The following is a 22,810-nucleotide window of genomic DNA, read 5'->3' as shown; positions in this document are numbered from 1 at the left end:
CAACTCGAGAAATAGTATTGAAAGGTCGAAGAATTTAGAAGAAAAAAAAAAGATTGAATCGTTGCGACGGCACATCACAGTCCCCGTAGGCGTCGAAGTCTCTACAATGAAATTATTTTTTAACAGCTCTGATGGCGCCCACGCAACAATGGTTGCTTGTATACTGTCAAATGCTCATATTCTGCGGCCTAAAGCTCATGGCACGGTGTGAAAATGCGCGCGCGGAGAAAGCGACACAGTGCGCGGACAAGCATGCAGACGCGCAGTCGGTCGCTGCGAAGCTGCGCGATCGCTGCATTGAGGCTTCTTTCTATTACACTCCATTTAGATATACAAACACTATAAGAACATATTTCACATAGTTTGCTCCCAGCGTTTACCTACCTTTCACGCAAGAAGCCGGTTCGGGAGACTCCATTGCGGCGACCGTGCGCAGTCGCGTTCGCTGTACGTATTCGGTAAAGAGATAGCGTCTGTAAACGATTGTGTGCTTTCAGTTTGCCCAAGCTTATTATTTGACTGTAAGAAACTTCTCTCGTTTCGAAAGTACTTACAGAAATGTCCGGGAGAGCTCGCGCATGGTGTTTTCAGTGAGCACTGACAGCAAAACCTATGAGGAACGCGCCACGTGATCCCTCATACTACGCCAGCGAGGCGCCTCCGATAGATGGCGACTCCGTAACTCCTCGCCGCCAATACCATTTTTTATTATTCGATGGATTCAAGACTACCTTACAGACAGACGGCAAGATGTGGAAATTAATAAGACCGCTTCTAGTGTTAATGTTCATTCAGGAGTTCCTCAGGCAAGTGTGCTGGGACCTTTGTTTTTAATATATGTAAATGATTTAGTTGCGGTTGTTCCTAAAGATGTCTCTGTTAAGTAGTTTGCAGACGACTGTGTTGTGTTTAAACAAATTTCATCTGAACATGACCACATCTCTGTTCAAAAAGCAGTTTTTGCTATTGAAGAATGGTGTCTGAAATGGGCTATGGAACTTAATAGTGAAAAAACTGTTCTCTTACGGAACTAGAAAAAAGTCTCCCATTTTGCTTCCTTACTTTCTTCGCGGCAACATGATTTTGGAAGTTGACAAATATAAATATTTAGGCATAACACTCGACAATAAGTTAAAATGGTCGGCTCACATTACTAATATTGCTACATCTGCACTTCGAAAGCTATAGGTTTTACGAAGAAAGCTAAAAACTGCCCCTGCACACATAAAAAAATTGGCTTACGAAACTTGTGTGCGGTCTTTACTTGAATATGCTTCAGTAGTGTGGGACCCATACACAAAAAAAGATATAATGATCCTTGAAAAAGTCAATAGGAAAGCGGTTAGGTTTATAAACGGAAAATACAAAAGGGAAGACTCCTTCGCAGTTAATGATCTCAAATAGCATTCATACACTAGAAACCCGCAGAAAGATTAATAGATTGATATTCTTGAACAATAGTTTAACAGGAAAAAATAAGCTCCAGCTTCCAGAATGCATTAAGCGTCCTCTAGTGAGAAGGACTCGGAGCGTTCATGAGCGTTCACTTGCTCCTATCTTCGCCAAAACTAACAGCTTTAAGTACAGTTTTTTCCCTAGAAAAGTGCAAGATTGGAATTCGTTACCGGCATCTGTTTTTTCCTCAAAAAATTTTTCTGATGCGTTACATCGTCTACTTACCTGATATTTATTTATTTATTTATTTATTTGAAAATACTGCCAGCTGCTTTTTAGCAGCCAAAGCAGGAGTGGTACGTAGAAAATTCAAAGGGATACTGTACAAGCAAAGAAAATGTCAAAATAAAATTCGAACACAGCAAGCTCACACACAGTGTTTCACAGATCATACTTGTACGCTACTGCGCAGAACAATATCTCTGAAACTAATGACATGAGTTGAATAAAAATTCGGTACGAAAGGAATTGCGTACTTCGCTCACAACTGAGAAATAGCCGATAAGAATGAGTCAACAGTACGTTTGTTCTTTACCTCTTGTGGAAGCCTGTTCCATTCTCTTATCGTTCTAGGAAAAAATGAAAATTGATAAGCGATAGTTCTAGCCTGGGGTACAATAAGGGTAAGTTCGTGCTTTCCGCGGGTACTTCTACACGTGTTAAACTGTAAGTATTCGTCAAAATTCATTTTAGTTTGGCCGTTCACTATCGTGTAAAGCATCTTCAGACGGTGTAGCTTACGGCGTTCCTCCAGTGTTGGAAGGCCAGACCTTGAACGGAGATCAGATAGTGATACTTGTCTTCCGTAGGCATTAAAAATAAACCTGAGTGCTTTTTTTTGTACTTTTTCCAGCTTTTCTGTATCAGTTTTAGTGTGCGGCTCCCAAATGACATCACCATATTCAAGTAGAGGACACACCAGTGAAGTATAACCAACTAGTTTCGTCTTGCTTGTACAGTGCTTCAGACGTTGCCGCAGTAACCATAGTCTTTTTGAGGCTGTCGAAACTATCTTTTTAATGTTTTGTATGTTTTGTATCCTTGTGCTGCTAATATTGTATAATTTTATTCTTTTGGTATCCGTATGCTGCTAATATTGTTCAATTTTATTCTTTTGGTTTATTCTTTTGATATATGTGTGCTGCTAACATTGTATACATTTTATGCTCTTGGTTATGTAACAATGTAAATTCACTCCTGCTTGGGTCAAGCAATGGCCTGCAGTATTCTGAAATAAATAAATAAATAAATAAATAAATATGTTCCACTAGCTTACAACACGAGCTAGTAATAGATATAGGACGGTAATTTGAAACAGATTGGCGGTCTTCTTTCTTGTGTACCGGCACAACACGTGCTTTACTCCAGACTGATGGTATTGCACCTAATTTTAAGGATAACTGGAAAAGATTAGAAATGAATTCAGATAATTACTCAGAATATCGCCTCAAGAAAGCATTAGGAATGTTATCGGGCCCTGCTGACTTCTTAATAGTATTTATATTTAGAAGCAATGCCAGGACACCTTCGCGACTGATTAAAATATTATCTACCGATGGGCTACTTGCACTGGAAAGTTCACACTCATCACGTTCTGTAAACACACTTTGAAAATATACATTGAAGTATTCAGCAATGCAGTGCGCATCCTCTATTTCAATTCCGTTGACGTTAATGCTTTGTATCTGTTGTCTTCTCTGGCTTAGATGCAGTCAGAACTTTTTAGGATCGCTAGAAATAAATTCTTCAAGATTCAAGCTGTAAAACTCATCTCTAGCCAAATTTACCTTTCGTAGTAAGTCTTGTTTCAGCTGCGTAATCTGCAATCAAATCAGATCCAAAAATGTGGTGACGCTCGGGAAATGTGCATGCACAGTACTATAGTGCATCACGCAGGTCTCCCAATCCTTTCTTATCTAGTGTGTGTCCCTCCATTCACTTTACTCAGGTACGGCTGTGCTGTGAAGATCGTTACCGATGGGGGAGCTTCCTGTTTACACAGCAGAAGCGATACTCGTATCTATATAGATCAAACTTCAAGGGTCCCAGAAAACTGGAAGGATGCAAACATACTGATCCACAAAAAGGGAGACTTTAAAGAATTGAAAAACCATAGGCCCATTAGCTTACTCCCAGTTTTATATAAAATATTCACCAAGATAACTCGCAATAAAATAAAGGCAACACTAAGCTTTTCCCAGCCAACGGAACAGGCTAGCTTCAGGAAGGGATACTCTACAATGGATAACATCCATGTCATCGATCAGGTAATTGAGAAATCCGCAGAGTATGATCAACTTCTCTATATGGCTTTCATAAATTACGAAAAGGCATTTGATTCAGTAGAGATAACAGTAGCCATAGAGGCATTACGTAATCAAGGAGTACTGAACGCTTACGTAAATATACCGGAAACTCTTTAGGTGCCTTTATTCTCCACAAGAAAAGCAGGGAGATACCTATAAAGGAAGAGGCCAGACAAGGAGACGCAATCTCTCCAATGCTGTTCACTGCGTCCTTAGAAGAAGTATCCAAGCTATTAATTTGGGACGATTCAGGAGTAAGGATCGGCTGTGAATATCTCGGCAACCTTTGGTTTGCAGATGACATTTTGTTCAGCAACACTGGAGTTGAGTTAGAACAAATGATTGAGGACCTGAACAGAGAGAGTAAGAATTGGGTTGAAGATTAATATGTGCAAAACAAAGATACTCATGAATAGCCGGACAAGGGAACAAGAGTTCAGGATCGTCAGTCAGCCTCTGGAGTCTGTGAACGAGTGCATTTACCTTGGACAATTAATCACAGGGAACCCTGATCATGAGAACGTAATTCACACAATGAAAATGGGTTGGAGCACATGCGGCAGACATTGTCATTACCTGACTGGAAACTTACCATTATCATTGATAAGGAAGGTGTGCAATCAGTGCATTTTATCTACTGCTGACATATCGGGCGGAAACTTGTAGACTGACAATGAAGCTTGAAAACAAGTTAAAGACTGCGCAAAGAGCAATGTAACGAAGAATTCTAGGCATAACGTTATGAGACAGAAAGAGGTCACTTAATGTGCAGGTTAGATAACCGGCGGACCATTAGGGTTACAGGATGGGTGCGAAGAGAGGGGAAGCACAGTCGAGGACGGCAGAAGAGGGGTGGGCGATGAAATTGGGAAATTCACGGGCGCTAGTTGGAATTGGTTGGTGCAGGACAGGTGTGATTGGAGATCGCAGGGAGAGGCCTTCATCCTGGAGTCGACACAAAATAGGCTGCTGCTGCTGATGATGAACATTATGGTTCATTGTATCAAAGGTTTTAGTAGTCTTAAAAGGCTGAGCCCACATGTACCCGAGATCAAGTGAATAATAATATAATCAGTTGATGTTAGCAAAGCCAAGTTAGGTGAACTTCCTGAACTTATACTGAAATGACTAGGTTTCAGCAAGCTAAATTTAAGGTAGTTGTTAATACGGTAAAGCAATAACTCTTCTACAACTTCACTAATTGAAGATAAAATACATATAGGATGATAGTTAGAGACCAGCGTTGTCACCCTTTTTGTGAAGAGGAACTACCTTAGCTTTCTTAGACATCTAGGGAATGTTGTAGTGAAGTGACGCAGTTGTTACTTTTCTGACGCATCAGCTCACCAGGGAGACAACAATGAGAGGGGATGAGTTCAGGCAGGGGCAAGGCCAGATCCGCAGATACGAAGACGGGAAGTCCCATTTGAATAACTAGGTTTATTAACTTAGAATTTAGATTTATGCTCTACTCATATCAAAAACAAAACGATGACACACCGATCGTCGACGGCATGCCTGACCGGCAGGTGGTGAAGTCCCGCCTGTGTGCTGCTGTCTCCTTGCTCTCTCCAAAACTTCTCGGACCATTCCTTAAACGAGTTTCCGCAGCATTCAAGGGACCCGCGGGTCGGCGGGAGGTGCAGGCTTCTCCACCAATGGCCTATTTCGACCCATCGGGCTGGCCGACAGGATCCAATAAGGGCCAGAGTTTAAGAGTCCAAGAATGGTTGTGAAAATACTCCGCATAAAAAATAAATTTGCCCAAAAGTAATCAATTTTTCACGTCCCGTACAGCCGAGCGTGAGAAGAGGGTGCGACACATGCATGAAGTGACCGTCAGGTATGGCAGCATTGGCCGGGCGGGAGAACATGCCCGAGGCACTGTTGTGGTTATTTCCACACAAAGACTTCCCCCGCATCGAGGAACCCACATTTGTGGAAAGAAAGGGGCCTGTGCTATACTATTTTCGCAACAATATACTGGATTTTAACATAAGGTTAATTACAAACACTGCTCATGCATACGGTAAGATGGTAAAGAATCCTTTGACCTGATTTTAAAACAAGGTGAAGACCCCACATTAGAAACAAGTTACTGCCTAATTGCCCTCACAATTTGTACTTGCAAACTTTTTGAAAAAAATGTTAAACCGTCACCTTTTACACTTTTTTCAGTCAAATAATTCTTTATCCATATCAGTGCAGTTTTAGAGAAGGCAGTGAAGAAGAAACTAGGAATTGGCAAGAATCAGATGTATGCGTTAAGAGACAAAGCCGGCAATATCATTACTAATATGGATGAGATAGTTCAAGTGGCTGAGGAGTTCTATAGAGATTTATACAGTACCAGTGACACCCACGACGATAATGGAAGAGAAAATAGTCTAGATGAATTCGAAATCCCAAAGGTAACGCCTGAAGAAGTAAAGAAAGCCGTGGGAGATATGCAAAGGGGGAAGGCAGCTGGGGAGGATCAGGTAACAGCAGATTTGTTGAAGGATGGTGGACAAATTGTTCTAGAGAAACTGGCCACCCTGTATACGCAATGCCTTATGACCTCGAGCGTACCGGTATTTTATTTATTTATTTACAATACTGCCAGTCTCTACTGAGACCATAGCAGGAGGGCATTATATATATGTACATGAACAAAGAACACTGATAATGTTAAGTATCAATACATGTATAACGTCAGTTTTGCACCTTAAAACATAAACAATTTTCACAACAAAAATGTATACATCAAACACAAGTACATGCGAACTTTCAAAAAAAAACAAACAAGAAATGACAATTGAGGCATTCTACGCTGCATACCAGACTACATACACAGAGCACAAGTACATGTGGTTTGCACGATCAATAATAGTACTAGCAATTTTAACCTGCTAAACAATTTTTTCAATTTTTAATTCAAACTGAGACAGTGACTCTGTGTTAGTGGTGAGAGGTGATAACATATTCCATTCACGGATGGCAACCGGAAAAAAGGAATATTTAAACACATTATTATTACATTTATATTCTACTAAGGTGTTTGTGTGTTTGTGCCTGGTAGGTCGTGTTTGTGAATAAGAAATGTAATTTAAAATGTCAATTTTGAAAGAATTATGCAAAAGTTGATAAAGAAATTTCAAACGTGCCTGTTTCGCTCGTGCTTCGAGCGTAAGGAGCCCAGAAATTGCTAGAAGATTAGAGGGAGAGTCTTCACGTCTAAATTTGTTATGGATAAATCGAATGGCTTTCCTTTGTATTGTTTCTATTTTCTTTATGTTAGTTTGGGTGTGAGGGAACCATACAGTGTTGCCGTATTCGAGGATCAGCCTAATGAATGTTTTGTATGCTAGGAGTTTGGTTGACAAGGGTGCGAGTTGAAGTGATCTGCGAAGGAAAAATAACTTTTGCATAGCAGATGAGGCAATGTGTTGAATATGCTCGTCCCACCTTACGTCTGACATTATTGTTAAGCCTAGATATTTATATTTTTGTACTTTAGTCAAAACTGTACCATTTATGGTGTAGCAAAAGTCTGAAGATTCTTTTTTCCTCGTTATGGTCATACATGCCGATTTTTTTACATTGATTATCATCTGCCAGTCTGAGCACCATTCCGCAATACTACTAAGTGTTTGTTAAGGGAGTAGTGATCTTGATCATTTTTAATTTCTCTATAAATGATACAGTCATCCGCGAATAACTTTATTTTACAGTCTATGTTAGAGGTTATATCATAAATATACATGAGAAATAACAAGGGCGCAAGCACGGAGCCCTGTGGTACTCCTGACGTAACGGATACTATATCTGATGTTGTATGTTCGAAAATAACAAACTGACACCTATTAAACAAAAACCCACGAACCCAAGCAACAATTTCTGTGTCTCCGATAATGCTTTTTAGTTTATTTATTAGTTTGGTGTGACAAACACAATCAAACGCTTTAGAAAAATCAAGTAGGATTAGGTCCGTTTGGCCATGATTGTCAATACCCAACGCGAGATCGTGTATGACTTCTGTTAATTGAGTTATGGTCGATAAACCCCTGCGAAAACCATGCTGGTTAGGGGACAGGATGCCTTCGTTTTCAAAAAAAATTGTTAAATGTTTTAGAATTATATGTTGGAGTAGTTTGCATGCCGTACTCGTTAACGATATTGGTCTGAAATTTGATTCATCGGATTTTTCTCCCGACTTGTAGATCGGAATAATTTTAGCTATTTTCCAATCTTTGGGTAGTTTTGATGTCGATAGGGATTTACGGAAAATAAGGCCGAGGTATCTGCTGCACCACTGTGCGTACCTTTTAAGAAATTGGTTGGGTATATTGTCCGGACCACATGCTTTTTTAGTGTCTAGGGCAAGAAGAAGGTTAAGAATACCAGCGTCTGTGATAACGAGTGGGTTGATAGTGGAAACAGTTCGTGGAACTAAGTCCGGCATGACGCCATTATCGTTTGTGAAGACTGAACGGAAGAATTGGTTATATCTGTTGGCTTTATCCGCTTTTTCACTTGACGAGAGCTGAGTTACGAGTGTGTTTTTTTGGCGAAAGTGGTTCCAGAATCTATGTGGATTGTTCTTTATAAAGCTGGGGAGTACGGTGTTGAAGTAATGGTGTTTCGCTTCTTTGGATTTCTGTTTGAAATTTTTTGCTGCAAGCGCTAGCCTAGGGGTCTTAGATGGAGTATTGCCTGTTGCCTTGCTAGCTTTGCGTAACCTTTTGAGTTGGCGTTTTGCATGTATTACTTCCCGAGTAATCCATGGGTTATTTTTCAAGGGTTTTTTCGATTTAACAGGAATAAAAGGGGTTACACAGTGGGACACTATGTCTTTAAAACACATCCAGACAACATTTATATCAGACAAAGGATCTGAGGCCAATGCTGAAAACTCTTGGAATTCGTGAGATAAATAGGTTTGTATGTGGGCGTCATCTGCTTTGTTGAAATTGATTATAGTTTGGGCTGTGGTTTGCACTGATATTTTGTAATCTAGTGGTAAGATACACATCGGAATATTGTGATCGGATATTCCTTCTATTACTTCTAACTTCACTTGTTCTAAGAGAAAGTTACTACTTAGTAAGATAAGGTCAAGTATACTCTGAGACTCGTTCTGCACCCTTGTGGGGTATTCCACAATTTGGCGTAAGTTGAAATTTAACATCATATCGAGAAGGGCTTCTGAAGCCTTTGTTGTGTACTGCATGGTAGACCAGTTAAGGTCGGCAAGGTTAAAATCACCCATAAGAATAACATGACAATTTCGAGCATGTTGCTGCAAATATTCTTGTATGGCAATTATGCATTCGTGTCCATATACGGGGCTTCGATATAGGCAACCAACAACTATACTTGTGCCTTTAGTGTTAATCTTACAAAAGATTGCCTCGGCATCAGCTACCTCTGGAAGAATGACCAGTGGGATTGATTTCTTTATTGCTAGCGCCACGCCTCCACCACGTGATTGCCTATCTTTGCGAACCAGTACGTAGTTTGGGGGAGTGACTTCATGACTTGAGACAGACAATGATAACCATGTTTCGGTGACTGCCACTATATCTGGCTCACGATCGAGCAATAAGTTTTCAAATGGCTGCACCTTATTTAAGATACTTCGAGCGTTGACGTTTAACAACGTTATTTTTTCTTGCGCTGGTATTGGCGTGTTGCTGGGCGGTTTACTTCGTTTTTTCCTTTTTCCACATTCGCGTTCTTTTTTTGCTCCATTTTATCGTGCTTCTTTATCTCTACCATGTCATTCTTTTCGTCATCCCAGATGAAAATACGGTTGTTAATGAATAGTTTGTTGTACGCTAACGACACCTTGTCTTTATTTCCGCGGTTTGCCTGTGCACTGTTCCAGAGTTTCTTTCGGGTCTCTCTAACTTTTCGCGAAAAATCTTCCCCTATTGAGAGGTCTGATTTCTTTAGTTTAAAGCAGTTTTTTAGTATGACACTTTTATCTCTTGCGTCTAGTAACTTAAATATCACTGGCCTCGTCTTGTTCGGTCCTCGTCTTCCTAAACGATGTATGCGCTCAATGGCCACAGGTTCGAGTTCAAGGATTTTTGCGATTATTTCCTCATTTACGGCCTCTTCTAGCGCTTCGCTTGTTTCTTCTTCCATTTCTGGTAGGCCATAAACAATTAAGTTTGACCTTCTGCTACGGTTTTCGATGTCGTCTATTTTTTCTTCAAGACTCTTAATTATCTTATTCATAGAAGCCATTTCAGTATGACACGCGGTCACTTCAGCTTCGAGTTTCGTAATGAGGTCAAGCTTGCTCTCTATATCTGCTAGTCACTTTTCTTTGATATCTTTAATGTCGGAAGCAATTTCGGTAAGTTATTTGGCGATTTGCGTGAGGCCAGGGCCGGGGTTGCTTTCAATATCTCCGCCCATCAACAATAGCTTCTTAAAGTATGTCATGCATGATTCACACACAGCCATATACTGCCATGGGCACGGCAACACCAGCAAGAAACGGTCACTTGAACGGAGGCATTTCCCAAACCGTTTTCTCACCTGCAAATTGTAGACGAACGGGCAATTTGTGAACCGCATGTCGACAGTGCCACCGTGCCCAGTGACAGGGGGTCCCTTGTGGAACGCATATATAGCCGCAGATTGTGCAGACTCCTGGTGGCGCTCTACAGCAGATGGGTAGGCGCATGTGCCGGTAAGGTGATGTAGCTGATAGTCGAAGATCCGTGCCGGCAGCGTCGGTGCGTAGTCATTCCTTGCATGCCGTTCCAGCGCAGTCGCAGTGCTCCCGGTAGTTCCGAGCCGCATATCGCCTGCGTCGAGTAGCAGGCCGAAAACGAACTGCAAAATGTAGATGAACGGGCAATTTGTGAACCGCATGTCGACAGTGCCACCGTGCCCAGTGACAGGGGGACCCTTGTGGAATGCATATATAGCCGCAGATTGTGCAGACTCCTGGTGGCGCTCTACAGCAGATGGGTAGGTGCATGTGCCGGTAAGGTGATGTAGCTGGTAGTCGAAGATCCGTGTCGGCAGCTTCGGTGCGTAGTCATTCCTTGCATGCCGGTCCAGCGCAGTCGCAGTGCTCCCGGTAGTTCCGAGCCGCATATCGCCTGCGTCGAGTAGCAGGCCGAAGACGAACTGCAAAATGTAGACGAACGGGCAATTTGTGAACCGCATGTCGACAGTGCCACCGTGCCCAGTGACAGGGGGTCCCTTGTGGAACGCATATATAGCCGCAGATTGTGCAGACTCCTGGTGGCGCTCTACAACAGATGGGTAGGTGCATGTGCCGGTAAGGTGATGTAGCTGATAGTCGAAGATCCGTGTCGGCAGCGTCGGTGCGTAGTCATTCCTTGCATGCCGGTCCAGCGCAGTCGCAGTGCTCCCGGTAGTTCCGAGCCGCATATCGCCTGCGTCGAGTAGCAGGCCGAAGACGAACTGCAAAATGTAGACGAACGGGCAATTTGTGAACCGCATGTCGACAGTGCCACCGTGCCCAGTATCTTGGAAGAACGCTAACATAATCCTAATCCATAAGAAAGGGGACGCCAAAGACTTGAAAAATTATAGACCGATCAGCTTACTGTCCGTTGCCTACAAAGTATTTACTAAGGTAATCGCAAATAGAATCAGGAGCACCTTAGACTTCTGTCAAGCAAAGGACCAGGCAGGATTCCGTAAAGGCTACTCAACAATAGATCATATTCACACTATCAATCAGGTGATAGAGAAATGTGCGGAATATAACCAACCCTTATATATAGCTTTCATTGATTACGAGAAAGCGTTTGATTCTGTCGAAACTTCGGCAGTCATGGAGGCATTGTGGAATCGGGGTGTAGACGAGCCGTATGTAAAAATACTGAAAGATATCTATAGCGGCTCCACAGCCACCGTAGTCCTCCATAAAGCAAGCAACAAAATCCCAATAAAGAAAGGCGTCAGGCAGGGAGATACGATATCTCCAATGCTATTCACAGCGTCTTTACAGGAGGTATTCAGAGACCTGGATTGGGAAGAATTGGGGATAAAAGTTAATGGAGAATACCTTAGTAACTTGCGATTCGCGGATGATATTGCCTTGCTTAGTAACTCAGGGGACCAATTACAATGCATGCTCACTGACCTGGAGAGGCAAAGTAGAAAAGTGGGTCTAAAAATTAATCTGCAGAAAACTAAAGTAATGCTTAACAGTCTCGGAAGAGAACAGCAATTTACAATAGGAAGCGAGGCACTGGAAGTCATAAGGGAATACATCTACTTAGGGCAGGTAGTGACGGCGGATCCGGATCATGAGACGGAAATAATCAGAAGAATAAGAATGGGCTGGGGTGCATTTGGCAGGCATTCTGAGATAATGAACAGCAGGTTGCCATTATCCCTCAAGAGAAAAGTATATAATAGCTGTGTCCTACCAGTACTCACCTACGGGTCAGAAACCTGGAGGCTTACGAAAAGGGTTCTACTCAAATTGAGAACGACGCAACGAGCTATGGAAAGAAGAATGATAGGTGTAACGTTAAGGGATAAGAAAAGAGCAGATTGGGTGAGGGAACAAACGCGAGTTAATGACATCTTAGTTGAAATCAAGAAAAAGAAATGGGCATGGGCAGGACATGTAATGAGGAGGGAAGATAACCGATGGTCATTAAGGGTTACGGACTGGATTCCAAGGGAAGGGAAGCGTAGCAGGGGACGGCAGAAAGTTAGGTGGGTGGATGAAATTAAGAAGTTTGCAGGGATGGCATCGCCACAATTAGTACATGACCGGGGTTGTTGGAGAAATATGGGAGAGGCCTTTGCCCTGCAGTGGGCGTAACCAGGCTGATGATGATGATTAGCTATTTGTGTCTAAATTAAACAATCATCTGCAACCAGTTTGAGCTTTGCAGGAGGCTGTCCTATCTCTACAATATTGTTACGGTGAAGTGAAGGAAGAAGTTGGATTGGTCGAGAGGAAGACGAAGTCTGGCACTTGCCTGAACGTCATTAACCTCACTTGTAAATATACATTATTTTACATTCGTGGGCCTGCTTTCTCCTGCAACATTTTGGTGGAAGGTGCGGGGTACAATCACGGAACTTCGCAGCGGACGTCACCTACCTGCTGCCACAATGGCAAATCAACCGACACAAGCATACATACATTCCATCTATGTAGAAGACATACAGATAGGTTTCAAATCCTGCAACCTTACAGTGTGTTAGAGACAAGTACAACAGTGCTTGAACAGACTTTCTAAGTGGCCAGACGAAAATAAGTTTAGAGTGAACCCCCCAAAAAGTTCTTGCACTCTTTTCACCAGGAAGAAAGTTCTTGCTGCGGATCCCAATATGGAAATGCATGGGCAACAAATACCTGCGAACAAAGAGCAGAAGATTTTAGGCATCATACTTGACTCTAAACTTACTTTCATTCTACAGATAAGATATCTCAAAGCGAAATGCATAAAAACAACAAACTTACTGACAATTTTATCTTCACACATCCTGGGGCAGCGAGAGGAAATTGTTAACGAATGTTAACGGACTCATTTGTTGCCGCTTGAAGTACCAGGGCGCACGTCATGCTGCCTTAACAATAGCCATAGCTTCATGCGCATATTTGGCAATACACTGTCATTTAACGCATCAGCACTGCCATGTGTCATAACTGTATGGAACAGTCTTCCTGATAACATAGCATGCTTAAATTGTGGCGCTTTTCGCGAAGAATTGCAAAGCTTCCTGTAGGAACATTGTATAAGGATGTTATTGACCTGCTTTCCTTCCCTGTTTTTCACACTTGAATTTTTGTATTTTTTGTGTGTATGAGGATATTACTGTTTTTACGCTGTCTAAAGCTTAGCGTAGACAAACATTTATTGAACGTTGCTTTACTTATCTTGTGAATTCCTGTATTGATATTTATATTGTTTACTCCTGTTTAAACACTTTGTTGTCCCCCTTACCCAATGCCCTTAAATGGGCCTGTGAGGTACTTTAAATAAATAAATGAATTAAATTTTATGTTCAGTGAAGGATGTGAAACATTTAAGTAAAATTTTCTCTAATCTTTTTGAAACAACTGCCAAAAAGAAATCGGACGGTAATTGGGAGGTTCGTTTCTGTCACCTTTCTTGTATATAACGGCGACTCTTGCATAATGCATTTTACGTGGAAAGCTTCCTGTTGCAAGACGTATTAAAGATATGAACTAGCGCATGATAATTAATGTCAATAATATACGCAAGACTGCTAGTCGGCCTAGTTGGAACAAATTCATCTTGAAACTTATTGTGCGCAACAAACAGGGACGAAGAATAGAAGAAACACAAGGACAAGCGCTTTCTAACAACTGGTTTTATTTTTGAAGGTCCACCTGCTTGTATACCTGCTTGATCGCGCACAGATCTGCGCGATCTAGTCATCCAGAGCACTTGTTTGCGCAGATCTGTGTGTATTATATGCGCTATAGGCGTGCTCTGGATGACTACATTGCGCAGATCTGTGAGTATATAAGCACGTGGATCTTCAAAAATAAAACCAGTTGTTAGAAAGCGCTCGTCCTTGTGTTTCTTCTATTCTTCGTCCCTGTTTGTTGCGCACAATAAGTTTCAAGAATAATATACGTAACTCGTGTTAATTGTATGCCTGACGCATCGATAGACTTGCTGTTATTTGGTTTCATAAAAGACGAAACTACTTCACTTTCATTAACACAGTCTAAGAAAATGGTCTGCTCATTAGGAAATTTTATTGCCGGTATGTTGCTATTCATAGACAAGCGGGTGAAATAGACGAAATTATCATTAAATGCATCAGAGTTCGAGACCTTTGAACTACGTCCCATCCTTTATAATTTAGTAAGTGGAGGTATATGACCAATTTCTGATTTTAATTTTTTCCAGAGTTCTTCAGATCTTCCTGCAGAAGAGCTGGATAGGTGAGTATAATAACTTTTCTCTGCTATGTCACTATCCTCATTCACGGGGTTTCTAAATGCTGCACAAGTTTTCAGTCCGTCGGTGCATCTTACTTGAAGAAATGCTCTCTAAATCTAGTCACTTTTTCTTATGTTGTTGAGCAGTTCATAATTCATTGACAGATTTGTATGTTTCCTGCACTTACTAGAGGTTTCTTAAGGAAGACAATTGTCATAATCCACTTAACTTTGCACAGAAACTGCTCATAAGCTGCGTCAGGGCCATTTTCATTTACAACATTGCACCAGTCCCAGAATTGCGACAGTGTGGCAGGATTTATGTCTCGCTACAAGTAAGATTAGTCCTGCTTCTTTAAAATGTTAACCTGGGACACTTAAAATGGGCGAGTGATCACTTACGAGCAATAAAAACAGCGCTAAACGACGGGACGAGTGAAGGGACACAGACAACGGCGCTGACTAACAACCAAAGTGTGTTTATTCCGTCAGTCAGCATATATATGCTCCGCCGCTATCTGAAACCACAGAATCTACAGGATAGGGCATGCGCAGGGGGAATGCAATTAGTGTGACAAGAAGGCAATCTCCTTTGGAAGGAGAGAAATGGACGGGAGGCTTACACATGCATCACCACTAACGTGAATGTGGAAGGCTTCGGATATAAGGCGTGCGCGGTCATCACGATATTTTGACAGATAGGTTACACCTTCGAAGGATGGCTTGCAGCCGCATTCATTGCAATGTAGCGACAACTGACTATCTTTTGCCCGTTTTTGAAATTTGTTGAAGTGCTCACGCATGCGGTCGTTGATGCAACGCCCCGTTTGGCCGATATAAAAACGCTTGCATGAAAGAGGGATCTTGTAAACCACACAGTCACAACAGTCAGCAACAAACCTCTGTCTGTGCTGTTTTTTACAACTGTTTTTGCTGTTATTGCTTACCCTATTGACTTGGTGGCACAGGCTACCTAACTTATTTTTGGCAGTAAACAGCAACCTGACGCCTGCCCTACTGACAACCTTTTTGAGGTTGTGCGCAACCTGGTGAACATAAGGTATTACCGCAACCACCTGCCGTGAGCGATTCTCGGACAGAGCAGCTGCCGACTGCTTTCCTTTAAGGTTCGCTACGAGGCTTTCGGCGAACGCCACTGACGCGCAGCCTGCTGCTGCTATAATATTTGACTTGTTCCGCACAGTTCTAGATTCTTTCGAATTGACCACGGAGCATCCGTCAGACAACAAACTCCGTTTCTTAGACTTGGAGCTAACGTTCTCAAGCAATCATGTATGTTGGGGTTACGCTCCTCGGTCTCATAAGCGCCTTCTTCCATTTTCGTCCGCGCACTCAAAGATAGTCAAGCGCGGTATAGCAAGTTCCTGCATGAAGGCGGCCCTCATCCGGTCATGTGACCACCAAGTGGATGTAAGCTTCGAAAAGCAAGTAGCCAGACTGAAGCTCGCAGGGTTCTCGGTACCACTTTTGACCAGCATCGCCGAAAGCCTCGTAGCGAACCTTAAAGGAAAGCAGTCGGCAGCTGCTCTGTCCGAGAATCGCTCACGGCAGGTGGTTGCCGTGACCTTATGTTCACCAGGTTGCGCACAACCTCAAAAAGGTTGTCAGTAGGGCAGGCGTCAGGTTGCTGTTTACTGCCAAAAATAAGTTAGGTAGCCTGTGCCACCAAGTCAATAGGGTAAGCAATAACAGCAAAAACAGTTGTAAAAAACAGCACAGACAGAGGTTTGTTGCTGACTGTTGTGACTGTGTGGTTTACAAGATCCCTCTTTCATGCAAGCGTTTTTATATCGGCCAAACGGGGCGTTGCATCAACGACCGCATGCGTGAGCACTTCAACAAATTTCAAAAACGGGCAAAAGATAGTCAGTTGTCGCTACATTGCAATGAATGCGGCTGCAAGCCATCCTTCGAAGGTGTAACCTATCTGTCAAAATATCGTGATGACCGCGCACGCCTTATATCCGAAGCCTTCCACATTCACGTTAGTGGTGATGCATGTGTAAGCCTCCCGTCCATTTCTCTCCTTCCAAAGGAGATTGCCTTCTTGTCACACTAATTGCATTCCCCCTGCGCATGCCCTATCCTGTAGATTCTGTGGTTTCAGATAGCGGCGGAGCATATATATGCTGACTGACGGAATAAACACACTTTGGTTGTTAGTCAGCGCCGTTGTCTGTGTCCCTTCACTCGTCCCGTCGTTTAGCGCTGTTTTTATTGCTCGTAATCATGAACCAACCAGCCCAAATGCGTACTCTTTTGGAGTGATCACTTATCGCAAAAAAAAAATGACACCTGCCTTTATGCAACACCTATCATACTTGGTTATGAAATGTTTCAATATGGTACCTGTCTTTTCTGTTACCCTTGTCGGTACATTATTACATTGTGACATGAGTGAGTGTTTAATAGTGTCTCAGAATCAAGCTTCATAGCAGCAGTAGCACATAGATTAAGGGGCTCTGAACCACACGTCGAGCTTGGTGAAATAACATACTCCGTTGGTAGCATATGCTGCTGTGAACGTATCAGCTAAGTTTTACTGTCGTATGTGGTGCGTGGAGCTTGCAAGCAGACCACGAAGTCGCCTTTCTCTCGAACACTCTTTTCAACAGAAACCTGCCTCCTTACTCTCTTAAGGAGGCAGGCTTACACTTTATTTCATAATAAAGCAGATTCCCGTATGCGACTGCTATTGGTTGTTGTGGGCGGCTACGTAGCGTAGATACAGCGACCACCGCAGGCTTCAGTTACGAGTCCACTGGCTAAAAGCGCTGTGGCTTCCCGAGGACAACCACGTTTTGCTTATGTTTACTGCGTCATAGGCACCAAAATTGAAAGTCGTGGTGTCAACGTTAACATCAAAATTTAAACTTGAGCTTTATGCAAAGGTGACAGTTAGAAGGGGGATCATTGTGGGCACGCCCCACTGTACCGTAGCCTTCGCAGTGCAAGGCATTGAAAAAGCCGAGGTGGGACTCCTGCGCCAATGGTGCCGTTTTGATACAAACGCCAATTCCTGTGCCAAACATGGAAAATTGACCGAAATCTCCGTACGCTGTGCCAGAGCGCCTTTGGCATGTGTGCTCCAGTGCTGGCTGCGAACAGCGAGCGGATTCTTCTCATAAAGAGAGTTCAGCCGTTCACATTTCGCACGCCGTGCGAGGGCACAGTTTATAATTTTCATGCTCTTTACACTGGACTTTTCCATGCTCCTGCTAAGTGGCCGGTGCCCCTGGTTCCACTCTTGGCTGTTGTCACCGCTGTCGGAATGGCCAGGGCAGCTGTATTTACAGTGTACTAGAATATGCTTTAGTGGGTCGAATGTCGTAATTTTTCTTCTGTGCTGAGCACCTGGTGCTTTTTTTCCGAGCTTCGGCATGGCCCGAGTCTTTGCCTGTACGACACCGAAATGATGTTGATGTGGCTTCACTCACAAACAGACAATGCGATTGAAGGCCGTTGTTTTGATCTGTGAGGTTTGTTCTGACAGGCTGCCCGATGGGGACAAACTGCTGTGGTTTTGCAATCAAGTTTGTGAGTTTGTGAAGAATTGTCTAACCATATTTTGTAATTACGTTTCAAGTTCATTGTATGTTGTGTTGATCTAATTTCTGGTGTATCCACTCCTGCTATGTCTCATGTATTGAGACAGCAGTATCTGTAAATAAATAAATAAATAAATAAATAAATAAATAAAAGTGGAAACAGTGCGTGTTAACCGATACATACGTAATAAGCTGGTACGGTTTACGGTATGCAGATACAAAATGCATTATGTTCAATGGCCACTGAGTCAGGGATTTAACTTTACTACATTTAAAACGAAACTACTGTTTAAGGAGGTACGGTTTAACGAGGTTTTAAGAATTTAAGGTTTCAAGAATTTAAACGAATTTGAGATGGTGTTGCACTCTAATGATTTTATGAGTGCACTCCAAACACTTACCAAGATAACAACTGGTGCCTTATCATGCCTGACTGGTGCCTTATCATGCCTAAGCTGGGACCTTAGTTAGGGGTGGGATATCTTTTGGGGGTGGGAAATTTCTCGGGATTCGTAGAGAAAATTTGCCATGCTAGATTTACTAAATTTATAAATAAATACAATTTGCTCACCAAATGTAAATTCGGATTCCAGAAAAACAAATCTACTGAACTAGTGCTGTTAAAAAAAAAGGATATATTCTGTCACAATTTGAAAACAGCTTTTGTGATGGGAATATTCCCTGACTTTTCAAAAGATTTTCATCTTGTTAATGAAGAGTTACTTCTAGAGAAGCTATGGTACTTCAGATTATGAAGCCAGGCTGTAAAACTAATAAAATATTAACTTGTCAACATACATAATCATACTCAGCAATAAAACCAATTAATTCTGGTGTCCCACAAGGCAGTATATTGCCATGCGTGGAACCGGCATGGCAGAAGCGGTGCCGCTCACGTTTTTCTTGCTGCTTTTGCAGGCTCATGGCATCTCAGCTTTGAAGCAGTCTTTTGGCGACGCCGTTTCATGTACGTCAACTACGAGTTCACCCTTTTGGTCTGGGATCTGCGTTGATGGATCAGCGAATGGAACTTCGTCTGCTGCTCACGACGACGAATCGACAAGCATAGCCGCTGACTTCGGCTGATGTACCGTGCCGATCAAGGAACACTGGTGCAGTGAACGCCTTATCGTCAGCCTACAAATACCGGGATCTGGCAGTCACCCAGAGGGGCGTGGAACCGGCATGGCAGAAGCGGTGCCGCTCACGTTTGCTTGCTGCTTTTGCAGGCTCATGGCATCTCAGCTTTGAAGCAGTCTTTTGGCGACGCCGTTTCATGTACGTCAACTACGAGTTCACCCTTTTGGTCTGGGATCTGCGTTGATGGATCAGCGAATGGAACTTCGTCTGCTGCTCACGACGACGAATCGACAAGCATAGCCGCTGACTTCGGCCGATGTACCGTGCCGATCAAGGAACACTGGTGCAGTGAACGCCTTATCGTCAGCCTACAAATACCGGGATCTGGCAGTCACCCAGAGGGGCGTGGAACCGGCATGGCAGAAGCGGTGCCGCTCACGTTTTTCTTGCTGCTTTTGCAGGTTAGTAATCCGAACTTGCATTGCTTTCGCACGCATTTTGTTTTGCCGGTTCCACCCCAAATGTTATTTGCTTGCCTGAAAACTCACTTGCAAGTGAAAGATTATTCGCGTCATCGCTTTCGATTATTGCGTCGTATTTCCTTTTATCTGTTGCTGCTACTTTTAAGTGGCGACGTTGAGCTTAACCCTGGCCCGACCACTGCCGAAACTCTGCAGAGGCTCCTCGATGGTCAAGATAGCATTAAGGCCAAGTTAAATGCAATAGAACTAACCCAAGTTGAAAGTAAACGCGCTATGAATGATCTCAGCGCCCGTGTAGCGTCTATAGAATCTAAAATATCTAGTATTGACCAAATTAACTGCGCAATTAAAGAATGTAAGAAACAATGTGAAGAACACCAGCGTATGCTGGGTTCAGTTATGGCGAAGGTAGACTATCTCGAGAACCAGAGGAGGCGTTGTAATTTGCTTTTTTTCGGTGTAGAAGATACAAAACCAAACGAGTCAAGTGAGGACTCTGGAATATGTGTAATTGATGTGTGCAAATCAAAATTGGGCATCCAATCAGTGAATATGGCAAATGCTCACAGGCTAGGCAAATTCAAGACTGGTAGCAATCGTCCTTTAATAGCGACTTTCGCTTCCTACGTTGAAAAGCAAAATGTTTTAAAAAGTGCTTATAAATTAAAAGGAAGCAATGTCAGTATTTCAGAGGACTTTTCTGAGGATATACACAGAAAGAGAAAGCATCTATGGCAGTTCGCGAAATCGCGACAACAAAGTGGCGATAAGATCAGTCTTAAGTACGACACTCTTATTATAAATGGTCAGAAGTACTTGTTTGATGATAATACAAAGGAGGTGGTACCAGTAATAAAAGAGAAAGCAGATGCTACAAAGGGAGTAGAACCGGTCAGATGACGGCGTCGGCATAATGCAACGCATATTTCCTTTCTTGTAATTAACTGCCGAAGCATTAAGAACAAGGTTGATGAATTTGCATCTCTAGTTGATATGGTAAAGCCGTCTATTATTCTCGGTACTGAATCATGGTTAGCAAATGAAGTTGCTGATGGTGAAGTATTCTCAGATCGATTTAAGTGTTATAGAAAAGACAGAGACTTGCATGGTGGAGGTGTATTTATTCTTGTGGATTCTAAAATTTCTTCTTCTCAGATAAATGCTGGCACCGATGAATGTGAGGCTGTATGGTGCAGACTGACGCTTAATAATAGCAAAGCTTTAACTGTGTGTTCATTCTACCGCCCGCCTGATTCATCCGTTGATGTGCTTAGGCAGTTGGCAGTGACAGTTGATGCAGTTCAAACAGACTTCATGGTAGTTGGAGGTGATTTCAACCTGCCTAATATTGATTGGAGTCATCAACCTCACTTTCACTCTTTTTCGGGTTGGTCTAGTCAGGAACTGATCAACTTGGTTGAACTTTTTGAGTTACATCAAACTGTATTGGAACCGACACGTGGGAACCATATCTTAGATTTGTTATTCACAAATAAACCTGAATTCGTCCGGTCTACTCACGTGCTACCTGGAATAAGCGATCATAATGTTGTGCTTTGTGAAATGAATGTTGAACATTTAAGAAGCATTGGAACAGCAAACAGACGAGTATATAACTACGAAAAAGCAAATGTATGCGAGATAAATAAAGCGTTGAATGAGTACCGGACGGTATTTGAAACATATGCCGACTACACTGGAGTAACTGAATTATGGCCTATATTTAAGAAGAAGATGTTTGAGCTGAGGGAGCGCTTTGTTCCGGCGTGGACATTAACGAAAAGAAGAAGTAAAAGTAAACGTTGGTTTACTCGGGAGTTACGCAGTCTAACACGCAAAAGGCAACTAGCTTACCGCAAATACAAAGGTAAGCCGACACGTGATCATTGGTTGAAGCTGCATGAAACTACCGAAAAAATGAAAGTTGCAGTGGTAGCTGCAAAACATTCATTTGGAATTTCAATGGAGTCGAAATTAAAGGATAATCCGAAGGAATTCTGGAAACATGCAAAGAGAAATGGAAAAGACACTGTGACTATACCACCGCTTGTGTCTGGTAACAGCTTTATTGATGATGACGTAGGAAAAGCTGAGTTCTTTAATACGTATTTTAGCTCTGTTTTCAGCTGTGCATTGCAACACAGACATGATATGAGTACCTTGAATTTCCAGCCGGTGGTGAGTGATATGGATGATGTTGTTATTAGCATTAATGGCATAGAGTCTCTGCTGCAGAATCTGAAGATTGGTAAGGCTGGGTGTCCTGATGACTTGCCAAACAAGTTTTATAAATTTTGTGCACAGTCGGTGGCACCGTACTTGAAGATTATTTTCGAAAAATCGCTTGAGGAATCCTGCCTTCCCGATGACTGGAAAATCGCAAGCGTAGTGCCAATTCATAAATCTGGTCCTCGTGACACCGTCTCAAATTATAGGCCAGTATCACTAACTTCAGTTGCGTGCAGGACTCTTGAACACATTTTGTACACTAGTATAGTAGCACATATGGACGCACATTCATTGTTTAATCCTCGGCAGCATGGTTTTCGAAGGGGCCTCTCTTGTACTACGCAGTTGACTGAATTTGTGCACGAGCTGGCAGAAGCACTGGACAGGCGTCTTAGCGTGGACTGTGTGTTCTTGGATTGCAAAAAGGCATTTGATACAGTGACGCACTGTTTACTAATAAAAAAAATGGCCTTTTACAATATCAGTCCTCAAGTAATATCATGGGTAGAAGATTACCTACGCTTACGTCAGCAGTTTGTCATGGTTAATGGTACTCAGTCACAGAAGGTGCAAGTTGTGTCCGGTGTTCCGCAAGGCTCCGTGTTGGGGCCGCTATTGTTCTTGCTGTACGTGAACGACATTGGTGACGGAGTAGTGTCTCAAATGCGGTTATTTGCGGACGACTGCGTTCTCTATAGAGTAGTCACTTGTGACCGTGATGCTGAGATCTTTCAGGAAGACTTGAACAGAATCTCAGAGTGGTGCGTCAAATGG

The 22,810-nt window shown here is 42.6% G+C and overlaps 1 protein-coding gene across 7 annotated transcripts in view; it reads left to right on the top strand.

Annotated features, from left to right (window-relative positions):
• LOC139053463 (uncharacterized) overlaps nucleotides 1-22,810 on the top strand; it is a 57,916-nt gene that overhangs the window by 15,703 nt on the left and 19,403 nt on the right. For 6 of the 7 annotated variants that reach the window (XR_011510504.1, XR_011510506.1, XR_011510507.1 and 3 more), the window contains one exon: nucleotides 14,645-14,679. Coding sequence is in view for 2 of the 7 variants with exons in the window: in XM_070530440.1 (XP_070386541.1) it covers nucleotides 14,645-14,679 (35 nt within the window). In the remaining 5 variants the exon portion in view is untranslated. Of the gene's footprint in view, nucleotides 1-14,644; nucleotides 14,680-19,163; nucleotides 19,323-22,810 lie in introns of those variants that run through there. The other variant, XM_070530441.1, reaches the window with a different exon arrangement.

This window comes from Dermacentor albipictus, unplaced genomic scaffold, assembly GCF_038994185.2.
Source record: "Dermacentor albipictus isolate Rhodes 1998 colony unplaced genomic scaffold, USDA_Dalb.pri_finalv2 scaffold_128, whole genome shotgun sequence".
In the NCBI taxonomy this organism is placed as follows: Eukaryota; Metazoa; Arthropoda; class Arachnida; order Ixodida; family Ixodidae; genus Dermacentor; species Dermacentor albipictus.
Note: the sequence above shows the minus strand (reverse complement) of the source record. Positions and strands in the feature narration are given on the sequence as shown.